Source organism: Neolamprologus multifasciatus, chromosome 14 (genome assembly GCF_963576455.1).
Source record: "Neolamprologus multifasciatus chromosome 14, fNeoMul1.2, whole genome shotgun sequence".
NCBI classification, from domain to species: domain Eukaryota; kingdom Metazoa; phylum Chordata; class Actinopteri; order Cichliformes; family Cichlidae; genus Neolamprologus; species Neolamprologus multifasciatus.
The window spans coordinates 10,063,631-10,082,696 of NC_140452.1; the positions used below are offsets into that span (position 1 = coordinate 10,063,631).

General features: G+C 39.8%; 1 protein-coding gene across 1 annotated transcript; it reads right to left on the minus strand.

Annotated features, from left to right (window-relative positions):
* Nucleotides 1–840: 840 nt before the first annotated feature.
* On the minus strand, nucleotides 841–18,017 carry tada2a (transcriptional adaptor 2A). The gene is made up of 15 exons (XM_085184439.1): nucleotides 17,880–18,017; nucleotides 17,368–17,474; nucleotides 17,227–17,286; nucleotides 17,043–17,134; nucleotides 14,113–14,270; nucleotides 13,597–13,685; nucleotides 12,756–12,828; nucleotides 12,590–12,653; nucleotides 10,659–10,702; nucleotides 5,976–6,086; nucleotides 3,942–4,013; nucleotides 3,390–3,522; nucleotides 2,926–2,969; nucleotides 2,483–2,562; nucleotides 841–2,009 (listed from the first exon to the last, which is right to left on the minus strand). Exons 1-15 carry the CDS (start codon nucleotides 17,902–17,904, stop codon nucleotides 1,824–1,826), a joined length of 1,338 nt encoding a protein of 445 aa, XP_085040565.1. The 5' UTR covers nucleotides 17,905–18,017; the 3' UTR covers nucleotides 841–1,823.
* Between the last annotated feature and the right edge of the window lie 1,049 nt (nucleotides 18,018–19,066).

The window sequence follows — 19,066 nt, forward strand, 5'->3', positions numbered from 1 at the left end:
TTATATGAGAAATTCTAAAGTGCAATAAAAGCTAATCAGAATTTATTTAAGTTCATGAAACTATTTGTAAAATTAAATCAATCTTGCATAAACTGACTCTGCACATTTCTGTGGTTTCTCTTCGAGTTTGCCTCAAACTTATTTCAGCAGATCCAACTTAATTAAAAGGAAGATAATCATTTCAATTAGCAGTAATTTATATTTGGAGGATGGCTCTTTTTTGTGACCTACCAGTCTGTTTCGGTATAACCTTGTATGTGTAAGCATTAAAAAAAAGGAGGTGGTGACATGGAACTGGTGTTGGCCAGAGGGGCCGATGGCGCGATATGGCAGCCTCGCTTCTGTCAGTCTGCCCCAGGGCAGCTGTGGCTACAACCGTAGCTTGCCTCCACCAGTGTGTGAATGCGAGAGTGAATGAATAGTGACATTGTAAAGCGCTTTGGGTGCCTTGAAAAACGCTATATAAATCCAATCCATTATTATTATTATTATTATTATTATTATTATGGATTGGGGTTGCCAAGCGGCTTGAAGATGCAATTGTAAGCAGGCCAAAGATGTTATTCTGTGCCCCCCATGCCCTCCTGACACCCCAAGTTCTCATATGGGGACATTAAAATTTGATATTTCTGCACCTTATACTCTTTTTATAGTCTTTTATACTTTGTCAAATAACGTCAGCTTTATTGTGTTTTACTTTAAACTACACTGTCCCCATGTGAGGACAAACAATCCCCAAATAGCTAGGTGAAATAAAAAAAAAAAAAAAATCAACCCCAAACAAAAGCTCAGGTCTCAGTGGGATGGAGACTTGACTGATACACAGAAGGTTCAGCTGAGTAATCGAGTGACTTTGATTTTATTGTTTGCATTAATTAAAACTACATCCAATCTAACAACCATGACATCCTGAAGAGGATGCTGCTTATTATCATTTTAACCCTCATTGCTGCAGTTATGTGGCTTGTGCCATTTATACAATCTTCACTTCTGCAGCTTTCCAAAAAAATTACAATGAAATTATGTTTTCTTTTTATACTCTTTCCCCCATAAAAACAGCATTTGATGACTTCTTCCTCAATGATGAGTTTTGACACCTCAGTAAAAACCAATAAAGACGTGGTTAGACAATCATTAGAATAATTTGTGTGTTTTTCCAGGAGTAGTTAAATGGGCAGAGACCACTCACACCAACATCTGATTAAAAACAAAAACAAAAAACAGTTACCTTGCTCTATAAGCAGCCCTGAAAAACCACTCATTTCATAAAAGAGCTCGTTTCATCACTTGTTTTTTGCAAATGTAAACAGATCTCCACTAGGAAGTACAAAAACAGCTAAAAAAAAAAAGATTTTTAAAGAAAAAAAGTAAATATTCATGTTATAAATATAATTTTACTATAAAATTTACTGAATTGTATGGTTTCGACAAGCCTCACATTTATGACCAAATGGTGCTCTGGTTCTTAATTTCACTAAATGAATCCGCTTATTAATTCAAACCTACAGTAAACTAAAAAGTTACCAAGAATTTTAATCCAAGCGGCTCTTTTACAGTTTAAAAATATCAACATGTACATCAGGTCATTTTCTAACACTTTATATCAGGAGAAATAAATACATCATTTTAATACAATCCCTTGTTCTTCTCACAATTATACAAGACTTGAGTACATTTAAACTAAAACACACAATAACAAATGTTATAATATAACAAGCAGCAACAATCTGAACGTCTTACAAAACTTGAGCTGACAACATTACAAGATTAAAAACAAACTAATCACTAACCACGATCGAACTTCCCACTGTGGTCAAACACTCCTACGCCTTGGTGATGTAACCCTCTTTGATTAGGAAGTCATAGATCTTGCGAGTCTTGTTGACGTCGATCTTGATCAGCGCCCGCGCCTGCGCCAGCCGCAGCCCGCCCTGCCGTCTGCACTCGTTAAGTAAAGCTTGTTTGTACTCCAGGTAGGCGCCCGGTACCAGCCGCACCACCTGACACAGCTACAACCACAAAATAAATACAGGGTTTAGAAACGGAGGGAGAGAGTAGCTTTAAAAAACAAACACACTGGTAAATACAGTGCTAAAGTCTTGAGCCAACTCTCATTTCTTTACCTTTTTCTAAGGAAATACGTGAAGTGATTTATGTATTTTTCAACTTGGGCATGCTTTTATTCCAAAGGCAGTGTATTTGGCATCATTGTCAAGCTGGAAAAATTAAGCCAATCACATGCTTTCAGATAGTATTCCACGATGGATCCAAATCTGACTGTACTTTTCTGTGTTCATAATTCCATCACTTCTGATAAGATTCCCAACACCACTGTCCAAAATGGAGACCCAAACCATGACAGAGGGAAGTCATTAAGAGAGGCCAGGGCCAAGTTGTTGACATAAATGTGTAAGCAGATGACTAATGAGACACGACTTAATGCATATTGACCCTTATTCCATCTGCGTGACCCTATCTTTACCTCTTTCTCCCGCTCGTTGAGCTTCTCTGTTCCCGGCAGTCCGGTCAGGTTGAGAGGTGGGGCGCTCCGCCTACCTGTTGCTGTGGAGCAAAAAATTTCTACAGTCAAATGGAAATTCAGCACCACAATGTTAGCCCACACTTCAGAGAACATAATAGCAGCCTGGCAACATGCAGTTAATTCCTTTGCATCGAAGAGACGGGCGAACAAATATTTACGCTGTGCAAATTGTGTAAATATAGCCATGTGGGAGTGTGCGTCCCATTTGTGCTCCGGAGGTTAGGGAGAGGCAGTTAATTTGAAAGGGAAACAAAAATAGCTAGAAAAATATGCAAGCAGGGGGCTATTTTTGAGCAGATAAATGGAGAAGTTGTTTGCATTAATGTGCCGGGAGCCACGGAGAGGACAGAATACATAAGGAAAGGTGGAAAGAAACGCCGTACCTGACACTGTGATTGTTGTGACAGCTGGAGTGATTCCAGCATCTCTGCAATCATTAAGAAAAGTGTTATTATCTTGGCTACCATGTTTATATATGTACACACACACACACACACACACACATGCAGTGCATCCCTGGGCTTTTGTTCACTACTCTCACTCCTGGATCATCAACCAGAAAAGATGAATCATAGCATTCAAGGTTTTTTTTAAAAGGTAGAATAATTGGAAGAACTTGGATAACATCCAAAGAAAAGGATGAAAACAAGAGGAGCAGCGACCCATTAAAAGGACTAAAAATACAGCAGAGACTGTGGTGTAAGCGAGATGCTCTATAATACAGCTCGATTCATCTCAGCATGACCGGTGCTGGGAGTGATGACAGAGGTCAGCGTCTCCGGAGAGCGCAGCTTCACCAGCCCTTCTATTACACGCTGGGCTACGAGCGGGGAGTTTAGAGACTTACATTGCAGCCTGTTTGCTGAGCCACTGCTGACAGGCTCTGCCATCCTGGATGTACTGCAGCACGTCACACAGCATGGTCCTCTTCCTCCGCTCGTCTTCACGCATTCGCTTCACCCGCTCGTACACCTTGGCACCTATTGCACAGAAAGGTGAACAAAGAGCGTACAAAATTAGGGCTGCGACTCGAAACTGCTACGCTGTTTATCAGAAACTGCCAAAAATGTCCTTTACAATTTCGCACAGTTCAAGCTAACACCCTCACACTTCTTACTCTGCTGGAGCAACAGTCCACATACCAAAGAGAAGCCCTAGGAGCCTGCACACTTTTAGTCTTTCCGTGGCACACATTAACAAGCTGGTCCAAGATTAAAATTCAAAAATCATCCAAACACTGTGAGTGTTCTGCTGGTGCAGCAAAAAATAATTGATTTGAACTGAACTAAAAATAAAGTGCAAGCCTGAATATGAACACATTTTCCTGCTTATGCACACAACTTTAAAATGAAGTTTTTGTTCAGGGGAGGAGGGAAAGAAAAGGTCAAACTTGACTCACTGCAGAAAGACTTGATCCCTGCTTTCCTGTACTCTTGCAGCCTGCGGATCTCTCTCCTCAGCTCAAACTCCACTGGAAACAAAGAGAGAGAGAGAGAGAGAGATTGAGAGAGATGAAGGTAGTTAAAAGCAAACCTGTGCAGACTGTTGCAGAGATCCCTGAACTCACTTTCACACAGCTGCAGCTCACATTTCATTCAGCACAATGAGTAAGCATTTTGTGCTTCTCAGAACAGTTTCATACAGCATTCATAAAAAATTAAATCAACATCTGGGGACTGGACGGCACATCTATGGCCAATATAACACCATCAATTAATCTACCAAGCTTCAGACTGTGGGAGGAAGCCGGAGTACACAGAAAACCTACATGCACAGTATTCAAACTCGACAGAGAAAGGCTGCAGTAGACCAGGAGATCTGAACCAGCAACCTGTTTGCTGCCCAGGACTCTAATTTTTCCAGTTTTGAACTGTTTTATTGTTGTTTATCTAGGTCATTGTCTTTTTTGTATCACCTAGCCTCTCCTGAACTTCGGGTTATGAACTGGTGTCCTGATTTTTTTTTGATACAATAGATACAAACAGAGACAGCAAAGCCCCAACAAGCTTTATTTGTGTGCACTGCTTTTCATGACACTGCCAAGGAATTGTTATGGGACATCCAGCTGGTCTGTTGCAGACTGCTTTCAGTCACAGATACATGAACACGGATTTCAGCAGACTGTAGAGAATCCTGCAGGCGTTGATGTTATCCTGGTGGTTTTTTTCCCTCCTTTTTAAGCAGTGGACTTGTTCTCACTGTGAACTTTGCAGCACGCCCACCTTTAGGGACAGTCCTGAATTTTCTTCATGCATGGACACTTTGTCCTACTGTGAACCAATTAACAGTGTAGTTTTAGCTTTGTGCATCTCTGCAATGATTTGTCTGCAGTCCAAAAAAGGTGTTGCAATAGATGCACGGTTCACATCAACTGTAAGTCCTTGACCATAAGAGCAGGTCTTTCTACTATCCTGAGTTTTTTCTTTTTTATTTAAAAGAAATCAGTAACCTGCGCTATGACTGATTAATTAGTGTGGTTCAAAAAATAATGTTATCAGTTTAGTTCGTCTATCCATCTTCCACTTATCCAACGCAGGGTCACTGGGTGCTGGAGCCTAACCCAGCTGCCACAGGGTAAAAGGCAGGGGGTACACCCTGGACAGCTCACCAGTTTTGTGCAGAGCTAACAGCGAGAATGTGTTGCTCAATAACTGTGAAAGTGATTTTGATTATACTACATTTTATGAGTAATCAATCGATTAAGAAATCCTGGTTGTTCCAAAGATTAGTTACGATTTTTCTTGTAGAAGGATTAGCGTTTAACTTGAAGGTTAAGAAGACTGAAACCAACCTAATACATGCCTGTTTAATCTGTGTGCTGGCTGTCGAACTGCAGCCAGAGCAGAGTTAGCTTAGTTTAGCATAAAGATGGTAAACAAGTGGAAACAGCTAGCCAGGCTCCGTCCATCAGTTATGTAAAGAAAAAGAAAAAAATCCAGTCAGCACTTCCAAAGCTGACTAATTACCTTAATATATGTGAAGTGTAAAAATAAAAATCTGCTGTTTAAAGACATGTAGGTGCTTGACTATTTCTTTGCAATGAACTGCAACTTCCTGGAGTCCCTGCTGGTTGCCAGGAAACTGCAACTGTCTGTGAGATGCCAATTTAAGAGATATCCAAATGACAGCAGAGGTTCAAAAACTTGATAAGCCTGTGTCAAGAAGCATTGCTGACTAATGAAGACATTTCGTGTTAGAATTTTCTTTAATTTGTACACAGACATAGTGGAAACGTGGGAATCTCTGAGAGAAAAACAGGAAGGGGTCTGGCATTACCTTCCCACAAAGATTAAAAATAACCTCCCTTGACGCTGCGATCGTCTGTGCGATGCTGAGACAGTGTGGCAAAAACTGGTCAAATCGATTCTCTGTGTTTGTGACTGTTGCTTAAATTGCACGTAATCCTGCCATGTGAACTCAGCCAGATACTAACATGCGTGACTTTCGATGAATTTGTCGTGTTCAATTGGTCCAACCACTCTGGCAAATCTTCTCATGACATCATACAGCTCCTGCACCTCCTTTGGGTAGCATCGCTCCAGCACTACCGGAGACAGAGAGACGAGAAAGAGAGTGAGATGTGAGTAGGCAGGCAGATACAAACAAATATAAAACAGAAATATGAAAGAAAAATATCCCCAGCAGACACTTTTAGACGTGAGCAGTTTTTTTTTTTTTACTGCATTCTAGGTGAAGTAATTTGGTTTCTTTTTTGCAGTTAACCACCAGATAATAGCTGTCAACTTGCAGCTCTGCATCAATGCTGTGCATATAGGCATGTAAATATTACCAACATTTATCACAGTCACCCTGTAGATGCACTGCTATGATTCTCTGAAGCTGGTGCAAGGGGAGAATTTGCATCCTGTAGCTACTAAATGGCCTGTATGGTCTCTCAGCATCCATGCAAACAGTGCTTAACAGATTTATCTGACCACAACCCAATGTAAGGCTTATGGCATAGCTGCCCTGAAGTAACAATACTGTTAGTTACCATCATTTATTCGTGTTGTTGTAGGGGTTAACTGTACAGTAACCGTTCTTGTTCTGACAGGTGAACACACCTGTCAGCCAAAGGATTTCACACACATTTCTTTATTACACCTTCTTGCAACTGTTTCTTAATTTTTTACATATTCATTACTACAATTTACACTACTCTCTTGCACATCTCTCAGTCTCACTGTTTACTTTTTGTTAACTGAGCTCTTGTTGTTTTGGGGTTGTTTTTCTTTAACCACTGTTGTATGTATGAAATGTTTGCACTCTCTCACAGTATAAGGCTCTCTCTGTGCACCCGTGGCACTTTTAATATGTTGTTTATTTTCTGTAGACTGTAACACTTTTAATCTTGATCCTGTTGCTGAAACACAATATTTCCCTTGTGGGACAGACTGACTGACTGTAAGTAAGAAGTAGCAGCTCTTTAATCTAAATTAGATGTTTAATGCTAAAACCTTGTTATCCAATAATTTTCAGATTTGCTTTAAAAACAAACACACAAAAAAAAACACGTTACATGTTGTTTTTTGATTAGGTTGCAGTTATTTAGTTGCATTCCTGACAGATTTGTGTGTTTTTCTTGTTTTTCTGTTTTTCCAAAACAGCATCCAACGCTGTTGCTCCAAGAAAAAAAGAAAAAAAAAAAACCTCCAAAAAAAACAAAACAAAACAAAACAAAAAAACACACACACAACAATTTTATCCACCTTTTCTAAACTCACAGTCCACAATACCTCATCCCAGCTATCACAAGAGCCAGGGTTACTGGTTACTGGTTACGGACAGTTTGCCGTTCCTTCACAAGGCTAGAGACAGGCAACCATTCATCCTCACATTCACACCTACAGCCATGTATCCTAACATGCATGTCTCTGTCCTGTAGAAGGAAATTGACTTACTGGGGAAAAAACAAGGTCCACAGCCAGCAGGTGGATTTAAACAGAGAACCTTCTATCTAAAAGGTGACACTGGATCACTGTACTGCCCCTAAAATTCTTCTCCTATCATAACTTACTTACTGAACGGACATAATCATAACTTAAAGACTTAATAGCATCATATCATCTCAACAGAGTTCTTTGCTCTGAGCTTCCAGGCTTACACGTGGTTCACAGAATGGGTCTGACGAACTCTGAGTTATGGAAACAAATGCCATCTCTACTTTCAAGATTAGATTTTAAACTTTCCTTTTTGATAAAGCTTATAGTCTGCAGGGGGTCTGCTAACCTGAACCACTGCTTAGGTGTGTTGGTACAAACAGACCTCAGCAAAAGTGCTTGGGGACTTCTTTTGATGCACTTTTTGTCTCCTTCTGTTTGTTTTGTCCCATTTGTTTTCATCCTTCTCCCCAAAAGGTTGTGACAGATGGCTGTCTCTCTCTGTTAAAACTGAGTTTTTCTTTCTCCCCATATATGACTGTCATATCCTGGGGATTGACAAACACTGAACTGAAAATATATAATATCATAACATAAAGCACCGTGAGACAACAGTTGTCCTGAACTAGCAATATATAGAAAAAAATTCAAGTGGAAAAAATCCCTCAAAACATTTTGATAATTGTGATTACAAGCTGAACGTGGGTGACAAGTTTAAAAAAAAAAAGTTAAACTGTGCTGGGTTATAATATGCCAACAGAACACTTTCAACGTTCCATGGGTTTGCACACATTTTGCCTAAAATTCCTGAGAACTGTAGTCCCGGGAGCTTTTTTAAACCAACTTAAAGGTTCCCTCAGACTGCTGGTTGTCAATGTCACCACACATCATCAGCGTACACCTGTTGTGTGCTTTCATCTGTAACTCAGTGTATGTGCTGAAGAACAATGAATTAAACATTGTTTTGTTTAAGGTTGGCTGTAATAAAATGATATCAGTATTTGATCAAAAATATTCAGGGCTGTCAAGAAAAAAAAAGGATTTCTCCAAAAACGGTATGGTGGTAGAGATAAAAGAAAAGAACTCAAAGATGAAAAATAGTAAAAATAGTAAAGGGCATGACTGATTGTTTGTGTCTTGGAAACTCTACTGGAGAGATGGAATACCTTATAAAAAGATATTCCCCCTTATCTGTTGCTTTTACGATGACGCGCGACCGCTGTCCACTACATGTTCAGCAGGGATGATCTGGAGATCGCAAATGCCACAGCAAACGACTCACATCATTTTCATTACATCACATTAGAGACCAGGACAGAAATGCTTTATCACAGTATTAAGGTGAACACTCAGATCAACTTTATTGATTTGCAGTGACTCTTCACTCCAAGGAGACAAGTGAGCAAAAACCATTTGGAAAAATGATTCTCACAGCAATAACAGAGCCACTGCATAACCCTCATCGCAAGGGTCAAGGGCTCAGGTTTCTCTTTTAATTTGCCCCGCCCCCTGTCTACAGACAAGTAAATAATGGCGAGTTTCAAGGCAGTTTCACCTCCAGACTGCTCAGGTCGGACAGAGGCGGTACACTCACTAATTGTTTTTGCACACAGTCTGTCACTTTACAAAAGTGTTTTGAGACTGAGTAATTTCCACACAGACAACCTTCATCAGTCGGAGGAGGAGACTGAACAACCTGAACAATTTTTCTGTGTATGACTATTTGGTGTTCGTACCTAATTCAAATCTAAACAGCCTAAATGAATTCGCACATTTCTGTACAAAGCTGCAGCGTGCCTTCTTCAGCTATAAATGCTGAATACATACAAACTGTCCTGCTAGCATACAGCCGATGGTTTAACTTGACAGTGCAATCAAAAGGGGCCAAAAGATTCAAGTTTCAAAGCCAACAATCATTTTAATGCAACAGTTCTAAATTTAGTTTTGGTCCCCTATCTTTTCTAATTGAAAGTGTAGTCAAGGAGCACTACAGGAAGAAAAAATGTATGAACCTAAACAGAATCAGCAACCCTGTCCCTGTGATTTGTCACAGTAATGCCCCACTGCTGTGTATACACCACGTTTAGCTCTCACTCTGAAAGCGCTTATTGTGCTCATGTGAAAGCATTGCCCGTGTTGCTGAGTAACAGACAAGTGTCAAAGCCACCGAGGAAAGCTGATGTGTGTCAGGGTCAAATTCCATCGTCAGACACCAGCCTGCGAGAGCTAATTATCAGCTGCCATCTCAGGCTAAACAGATGAAGTCATGCTCTGAGCAACACAAGGAAAAATGTTCATATCTCCGAGGAGACATCAATGCTGGACCTGTGTGTGGTTTCACATGATCGGCACACAAAACTCTGACTGCAAACAGCAACGCAACCTGAATCATTCAGAGAGGCGAGCTCTTACAGGACGTCAAACAGATCGCTGTCCTGAAACAACAACGCTGGTCATTCTGCCTCCAGCAGTCACTGAGACATGATACCGTGAGCCTCCTGGGCTCAGATACTGCTTCCATTATTGCATGTGACACACACACACACACACACACAATCTTTGACAGTCTCCATGACAACCAGTCTGCAGCTCTACAGCTACTCTGAGTTCCCTTTTGTCTCCAAAGACTGGGGAGATAAGGGAAAAAGAGGAAGGAAGGCTAACTGGAGGCTGGAGGATACATAAATAAAACATGAGGGGAGAACTCTTCAACTCCCCAACCACAGACAATTTCACAGAGCAACACATGGAGATATAACGAAGGGCAGGGTGGTCACACATAGTTTAAAAAGACACGCTCTAATTGGACAAATCCATTCACAGCAGTTCTCGCTGTGTAATGAAAAAAAACCCCAGAGATGCAAAGAATCACGTTACTGAGCTCGCTGAAACTCAACCTGTAACGGTTGGATCAATAAAAACAGCTCTCTTTCTCCTGACTCACTTCAGCCATTATGGCAGCAAACTCACCGCACTGTGATCGCAATTATGCCACGGCACACTCGAGCCAACGCAGGCTATTCGTACCCTTCGCTGTAAATACAAGCGCGGCCAGTTGCCACACATCAGCTACCAGAGGGGCCGTGGAGGTTAACGGTGGTTATTACAGCGGAGTTATTTGCATGCATCCATAGAAACCCTCGGTGCCGATTTGGCTGCCAGATATCGCATGTCTCCCTGAGCTGCTATGAATACTGCCACAGCCAAGCCCAAGAGTGTTTCAGAAGAGGACTCACTCTGGAATTTCCGCAGGTTGATCAATCCATGGTCTCGGATTATCCTGAAAGAAACAAAGACATGGATGTAGACATTTATTTTCTGACTTCCGCTACACTTTGGCAAGTTAAAAATACAGTATACATCAACTATATGATCATTTTGAGGGCTGTAGTTTGGTGTGCTCGTGTCCATCACATTGCATCATAAAGAGGTTCTGCATTACAGCCCACAAACGACATTCTCCAAACTGATCCTAGAGCTGAATCAATCCTCTGTAAAGTAATCTGCAACAAAAACTGAGCATGCTGATCTTTGTGATGACGTCCAAGCTGCACTGTACCCAACAAACTGGACACTGAGTGCATCGACATTACGCATTAATACACTGAAGCTTTTAATAACAAGCAGAAATGACTTACCATGTTAATTAAATTAGGAACAATAACATTTACAATTACTTACAGAAAATGAATTTACTGACTTATAACAGTATAAAAGCAATACATTTTTATACTTTTAAACATTCAGAAGATTCCTACTTTCACGTCTGAGTTTCACAACATCTTTTTCAACCACATACAGAAACACTTTAAAACCAACAGCCCTGTTGATAAATGAAGGAGGAATATTTAGGATGCCTGGAAATTAAGCTCAAGGCTTTTCATGACTATTTAAAGGCCTGTTTTGAGGGGAATAAATTAAATGGCCTTTAGGCCCTCAAAACCTGCAATTATGCTAAAAGGTGTGCTTTGAGATTCAGCTCAACTTCTGATCTTAAAAGCCTTTCTGACAAGCTACAAGTTAGCAGAGATAAAACCGGGTTTCAGGGACAGATGAGGGAGCTGTAAAACACTCATTCCCTCCTAGTCAGACATGCCATTCCAAGCGTGCTCAGGGAGCATGAAGTCATTAAAAGTTGATTTAGTGATGGATACGCCACAGCAACGCTTGTCCGTGTATGTCCAAGAATGACAGCTAATGTGTTAAAGGCAGATTAATATCCTTGGAAACCTTTAAAATTGACTTCAATTTCTTATTACATCTATCAGAATACAGAAAAATAGTCATTGTGATTTCCTGCAGCCCACAGTGACTTGAATTTGAGGGCTTTCCAGTACCTAATGATAACCACCAGTTGCCATTTTATTAGGTACAATGGGTTTTACTGTTTACTGTTTTAACTGCTGCTACATAAGCAACGTTATCTATATTTTTCTACCCACCAAACTTAACTCAATAAATGTGAGATACATACAACAGAACTGAGTATTACTGGGATTTACAGTGGACTGTGAGATGAGCGTGAGCTGGGGGTGTGATCCCGGTAGCCTCTATGATTAGCTACAAGTAAACTGTGCACAGTACATTTTCTATGAGCTTCAAAACATTTTCCAAACGCTCCTCTGCTGAGAATGCTCTCCATGCCCGACTAAAACTGGGCAAAATGTCAAGCAGCTTGGCATGCACGTCGTTCACCGGGGGGACAGACACATTTTCCCAATTTCCAAAAATATATTCAGGGTTTGAATAGAAGTTCCCGCAGCTTGTAAGTTGCACCTGAATGACTCCCTGCGGCTTGTAATGAGAGCCTGAAAAAGGCTTAAATATGCAATTATAATCACGCTGCTGACTTTGTGACAATCCCTCTCAGGATTCGTGTCTTTAAAAAGCTTTTAAGAAAATAATAAGGCTTAGATTAGAAGTTATAAATGTATTAGCGTAATGAAATCATTAATATTTAAATGGTGTAGATAGGATGTTGGAATTGTTAGCCTTGTTAATTTTAATACAGTATGAAATGCATTTATTTAACCTGAAAGTATAATGAAGTATCTGTGGAAACTGAGGCGCCACAATAAAGGCTTATGATGCCACCTGCTGACACACTGGAGTCATTACATTACATTGAATTAATTTGTCATCCCATAATAAAGTAAAAGAGACCTACTTCTTCCTCCGTTGTCTCTCCTTTAATCTTGAATGATAAATATCAACAACTGCAAGCTTCAGTGCTGAAAAACAAGAACATGTGCGACACATTTCATAGGTTTTGTAATGTAAATGCTGGGATTCACACTGTTGTTTAGTTGTCAATAAAACAAAATGTAACCCACCACGAAGGACGTCTGAATCATCATCCACAAAGTCAATATCTTTCAAATCCCATTCTGCATAGTTGTCAAACTCCTTTAACAGAATGGACACATAAGGGAAAAGGCTATCAATATTAAACAGCAAATCAAACAACAGGAAGATTCATAGACCTTTTACATATGCCCAGAAGTTGGAGGAAAGCATCCCTACAGTAAAGGATGGTGGTGGCAGCGTCATGCTGTGGTTAAGTTTTCCGGCAGTAGGAACTGGGAGACTAATCCGGGATGAGGGAAAGATTAATGATAACCTGCTCCATAGCACTTGGAGCAGGTTATCATTAACACAATATGTGTTTTAAAGGCCAAAACAAAACAAATATAACACATTAAAAAAATAATGTGGCGATCGTGGCTCAAGAGTTGGGAGTTCGCCTTGTAATCGGAAGGTTGCTGGTTCAAGCCCTGGCTTGAACAGTCTCGGTCGTTGTGTCCTTGGGCGAGACACTTCACCCGTTGCCTACTGGTGATGGTCAGAGGGCCCAGTGGCGCCAGTGTCCGGCAGCCTCGCCTCTGTCAGTACGCCCCAGGGTGGCTGTGGCTACAATGTAGCTTGCCATCACCAGTGTGTGAATGTGTGCGTGAATGGGTGGATGACTGGATGTGTAAAGCGCTTTGGGGTCCTTAGGGACTAGTAAAAGCGCTATATAAATACAGGCTATTTACCATTTAACTCATGTAACTTGCCACTTAAGTGCTTCATGAGCCACCTTTATCTTTTCCACACATACCTTTATTCTGTGCACTTTAGCATTACCATGCATCCAAACACACAATCAGCTACAGGACAAATGTGTTCCCTCACCTCCATGAAGTCGGCTCTGGCAGGCATGTATCCAGCCATGTCGCGAGACAGCACCGAGTCAAATGTGGGCCGAGGGGGATCGTCGCTCGCTGTGGCATCACAGAAAATTTAACAAGATAAAGCTTAAAAATGATCAACAAAGAGCACCACCTCCAAATTTTGTGCATTTTATAGTCAGACGCGTAACAACAGTCTGTCTCTACTTTGAATTTGTCAAACGATGCAAGAATAAGACGTTAAAATGCTTGTGGAGCAGTCGACACTGTGACAGATGGAGACCTGAAGCCCGCCAGGAAATGAGACACGATCCTCAGTCACCAACTGCTTCTGCCCAACTGTCGGGCCGGTGGCTTCAAATTTTATATGTTAAACTTTCTTCTAGATGCCCTAAAGGCCCATAATGAAACCTGGAATAATATTTAATAAAACTAAATAATAAAAAATAATAATAATAATAAACAATCAAACTTAATCTAAACACTTTTTAATAATGAAGTAAACATTGCGGGTCCTTACGTTTAAAAGGAATAGCGCCCTCTGCAATACGAGAGTCTTTTGCTTTCCGCAGGCTGAGCAGGGTGGAGGAGAAGAGTGGGTTATTGATGAAATTCTTCATGTAGTGGCTCTCACACTCCTCTTTGGTTTTAGTGCGCATCTGATACGCAACATCTTGCCTGATGAAGACAAGCAGGGAGAAGGAACAGATCAAAAATAACTGTAGGCTTTCATATGATACGTTTAGCCAACTAAGGCTATAGTTATGGCACTGTATGGTTCAAACACCTTTTTATGGGAGAAAAAAAATGTTCTTCATTAGAAACTTCAACCATGTCCTAAAACCTCATCTTTGTTTTCAAGGCATCACCAAATCAAACATTTGAGTTTCAATCACCAGGCGTGTAAGTCAAACAATTAATATTTAACTTGTGATCAAGCAGAACAGTTTGTGAATGCAGTGGTGCAGAGTGGTGACACCAACTCAAGAGTTTCAACCTCCAGGCTTTGAAACTCAGTGTGCTAAAAGAGCAGGAATTATAGGAAGAGGTCTCAGTCTTATGCAGGCTTGGCATAATTAGAAGTCAGAATTGAACTAATGAATTACATTTTCTGTGAAAAACAGCAACTTCTTTATCATCAGAGTTTGAAAGCTGTGCAGAAACAGGAGGAAAAAATGGATTTGCAAGATACATGGATATGAACCTACAATGCATTACACAAAAAACAACTATACAGTTAATCTACACCTTAATCTATTAATCAGCTGGCACATCGCTACCCTCTGGGAGAAGGAGGCCACCTCCTGATATTCTAGTTTTTCTACTAGTGAGCTTGAGTTCAAACATGGGTGACTCCACTGTGACCCTTGTTCAGCCTTTCCTCCTTCGTGTTTTTCTCTCCCTGTGCATGAAAGCGTGGAAGGGTTTTAACAGCTTCAAGCTAAGGGGCAACTTGAGCTGTAGCAACCGTTAACAGACAGTTAACACTACATGGGTCAACATTATAGCACTAGCCTGGAGCCAGCTCTATAATTGATAGTTTTAATTATAATTTTATTTTAATTATAAATTATAGTTTTATAATTTATTGTTTTATAACAACTAATAAAGGCCTGTGCTACAGTACTGTTTGGCCAATTCATGATGTTGAGAAACTGATAAACTTAATCACACTGAGAAAAGTAGATCATAAAATCAAATATGGCAACATCTCCAAATTGTGACCCTTACAGTAACAATGTTACATCATTTGAGTTAAGCTTACGGTATTTCAAGATTATATCAAACATTTAATGTTTGATAAAAAACTGTTTAAATGTACTTAAGCAAATGGGATTTGAAGCCATAAATATGCAACTTAGGGCTGCTCAATTATGGCATAAATGATAATCACGATTATTTTCACTGAAATTAAGATCTCGATTATTTGACAATATTTATTTAACAATAACAATGTATTGAATAAAGGCTTTAAAGATTGTCAAAAAATAATATAAAATAGTGTGCAAATACTGATAATAGTGCAAATGTTTGCAATATAAAAAAATAAATGAAAAATGTAAACATCTATATTTAGTTGCTCTGTGGTGCAGCTACGACACCGTAGCAAAGTTTACACACTATGTCTACTTGATCCACGTCTGACTCCACAAACCCATAATGTTTCCACACCACTGCAGTCTTTCTTCAGCAGCCATTATCCTCTCCTCTCCAAATAACTTCTGCTTAGCTTTCTGAGCTTTCCTCGGGTCCTCTTAATTGTTGTGATGTCTGTGCGAAAGGCAGAGAGGTGCGCTCGATTTGCCACACAGAGCAGCGCGAGAGTAAAGCGCAAGGGAGGTGCTTATAATCGGCTCAGTCATGTTTAATGATCGTTGAAAACCCCGATCGTAATTTAGATTAAAATTCGATTAATTGAGCAGCCCTAATGCAAATATTATGAAAAGTTATGTTCTAAAATACTCATTTACTATACGGGTGTGCACTTGGTTGAACAAAACCTTGCATACCAGTTTTTATTTAAACACAGAAGAGGGGTGGACTGTGTCAGGCTGACAGGTGTAGTAATACAATAGTAGACAGTGGGCCATTAACCATACATAGATGTAGATACATTTTGCTCTATATAAATATACAATCAGTCCAATATTTATTTCCTATTTATTTACAAAAATAACATCCCATCCCAACATTTCTTTAAAACTTTTCTCAGTTTGATTAAGTACATCAGCCAGTCAACAGCATAAACAGGCCAACATGTACTGTCTGTTTTTAGGTGATTCCTAAGCAACATAACATTGTAACATCAGATATAGATAAGAACTTGCAGGTTTCTAAGTCACACCTATGTGCCAAGTTTGCTTGCTTAACTCCTGACTGTGCAGAAGTTTGCAGACAAGAAGCAAACAAGAAATTCTCTGCAACATTTCGTTCTCTTGTTATCTTTGTTACTGTCGGTAACAGATGTTTAGAGCTTTTTTTATGCACAATGATCTGAAAAATTAGCTTAAAGAGATGCAATTGCCATTAAATGAAACATTTATGTTGGAAAATAGTTAGTGGTTATTTTTGCTGCCTGAGAGCAAGTAGAAGCTGTGTTCAAAGCCACAGGCCAAATAAGGCCTTTCTGTGTGGATTTTGCAATGTTCTCCCTGTGCCTCTGTTGATTTGTCTAGATACTCTAGACAAGATACTAGATACTCTGGCTTCCTCCTAAAGTCCAGAGACTGCTTTTTAGGTTGTTCTAAAGTGACAGTAGATGAATGTGAGTGTGCACAGTTATCTGTCTCTGTGTTAGTCCTGCCACAGACCAATCACCTGTTTAGCTTGTACCCCACCTCTGGAAATTGGACTGCATGCCATAATCTTAGCATTCAGGCTTTTTAAGAAATAAGGACATGTGTATGTAGTTTATGAGGAAATCTCACCAAACAACTAGAAAATACTAACCAATTTCCAAAGCCACAGTCCATGACGGCTTCAAGCAGGGCCATCTCTTCCTGGGCCGTCCACCCAGGCTCCAGCACGGGGAAATCTGATGTCTGCATAACGGGGTGAAAGATGAACATTGATGTTGAAAGACAGCCACACTGGATAAGATTTTATTTGTTTGTTTGTTTTTTATTTCACTCACCATGATTTCATATTTGTGATCACTCTGGTGCTTCTTGTACTCAAATCCTCTGGTGAAGCACTGAAGGGAAACAAAATGTTTAGTTTCAGTCGGACTGGGTTTATCTGCAGGTAAATTTAACAGTTTTTGTGACCGATTCACCTGGAGGCACAGCAGGAAAGGTGAGGGTCCACATTCTGCACATTTGATATAAGGCTCAGTCAGATACGATGAACAACCTCTGCACGGCGGTTTATCGGAGGGGTCATCTGAAATCACGTGATTTTAACACTTTAAGTCACCAGGTAGGGTTGTATAAGAAATCAGCTGACATTTCTTTACATGAAATAAGCTTACAATGTAAACAAGACTGCAGATTTCAATTTATTAGGCTTTACAGCGAGCTTTAAGCTAAACCACACATGCTAACTTTAAAGCGCCATGTATGATAATGTTTCATCACCGTTTGAAAAGCAGCTCAATAACAAAAGGCACTAAAGGCTGTTAAAGTAGTTAACACACCGTGTTAGCATCGCTGCACGCTAACGCTAATGTTAGCATAGCAGAGCTAGCTTAATATAGCTAACCTGAGATAATAACCCCAAAAATGATAGATGATAACACTTTAAAGCTGAAGTGGATACGTGTATCTGTGACATATTACTACCACTTACTTGCAAAAGATGCTAGGCGGTCCATAGGATTACGTTTAAATGAAACTTAATAACAGCTTCGACGTTAAGGTTCCATCTATTTTTCAAAGCTTGCAAGTGACCCTGATTGTGAAGGCACAGCTAATCGAGCTCAGATAACCCAGTACTCCCCTTAGATATTTTCTAAGGAGGATCGATAACTAACTAAGAAATGTAATACATGTAAAATAATTTGGTATTTATATTACGGCTACATATATAGAGATTATAATAATCCCACATTGAGCAAATTTACTTGCTACAGCAGCACAAGGGTCAGAGACAAAATGTGAAGTAATTATATATTAGAAAACAATAAAAACAGAAAATAAAACAAGATTTGCAAAAAAGCTAATACTTTTAAAAATGCAAAAATCAATAAAATACAAGACTAAAACATTTTTGTAGAAAATATACTATATACACACACTAATATACACTAAAAGCCACATCACAGAGATTTAAAAACAAAACAAAACATATGTATAAAAAGTGCAGTGGGAATGATAATACATACACAAGTATGGTGGGCCGTCCTACACTGTGGCTAGAGGACTGGCCATGACAAAGCTGGCCCTCTTCATTAGAGTATTAAGTTGTTTCTGGTTCCTCTCTGTGCTGCCACCTCCCCAGCAGAAAACTGCATAAAAAATTGCAATAGACCTCACCAGGTCATAAAAAGTCCCCAGTAATGTCCTGCACGATGCAAAAGACCCAGAAACCAACTTTGACCCTTCTTGTACATAGCTTTGGACCAGTAATCAAACCACTCCAATCTACTTTTAAGGTGAACCCCCAGATATTTGTAAGTGTCCGCCACCCTGATGTTCAAACTATGGATGTTCACAGGTATGATAGGTGTTGGTTTTCTCCAGAAGTCAAACACCATCTCCGTTGTCTTACCGGTGTTAATGTGCAGGTGATATACAACCACTTTAAGCTAGAGGTAGAGTGAAATGGAGGCAGATGATCTGCTGTGGTGACCCCTAAATAAAAGGAACAGCTGAAAAAAGAAGACTGATATATATTTATATAATCATGTTAATTATTTTAATTTTAATGTCACTTCCCCCTTTATTATTTTATTTTCTTTGCAATGACCTACCAAAACTTACAATAACGATTATATTGTACTATATTTATTTTTGTATGTTTTTTTTTTTTTCATA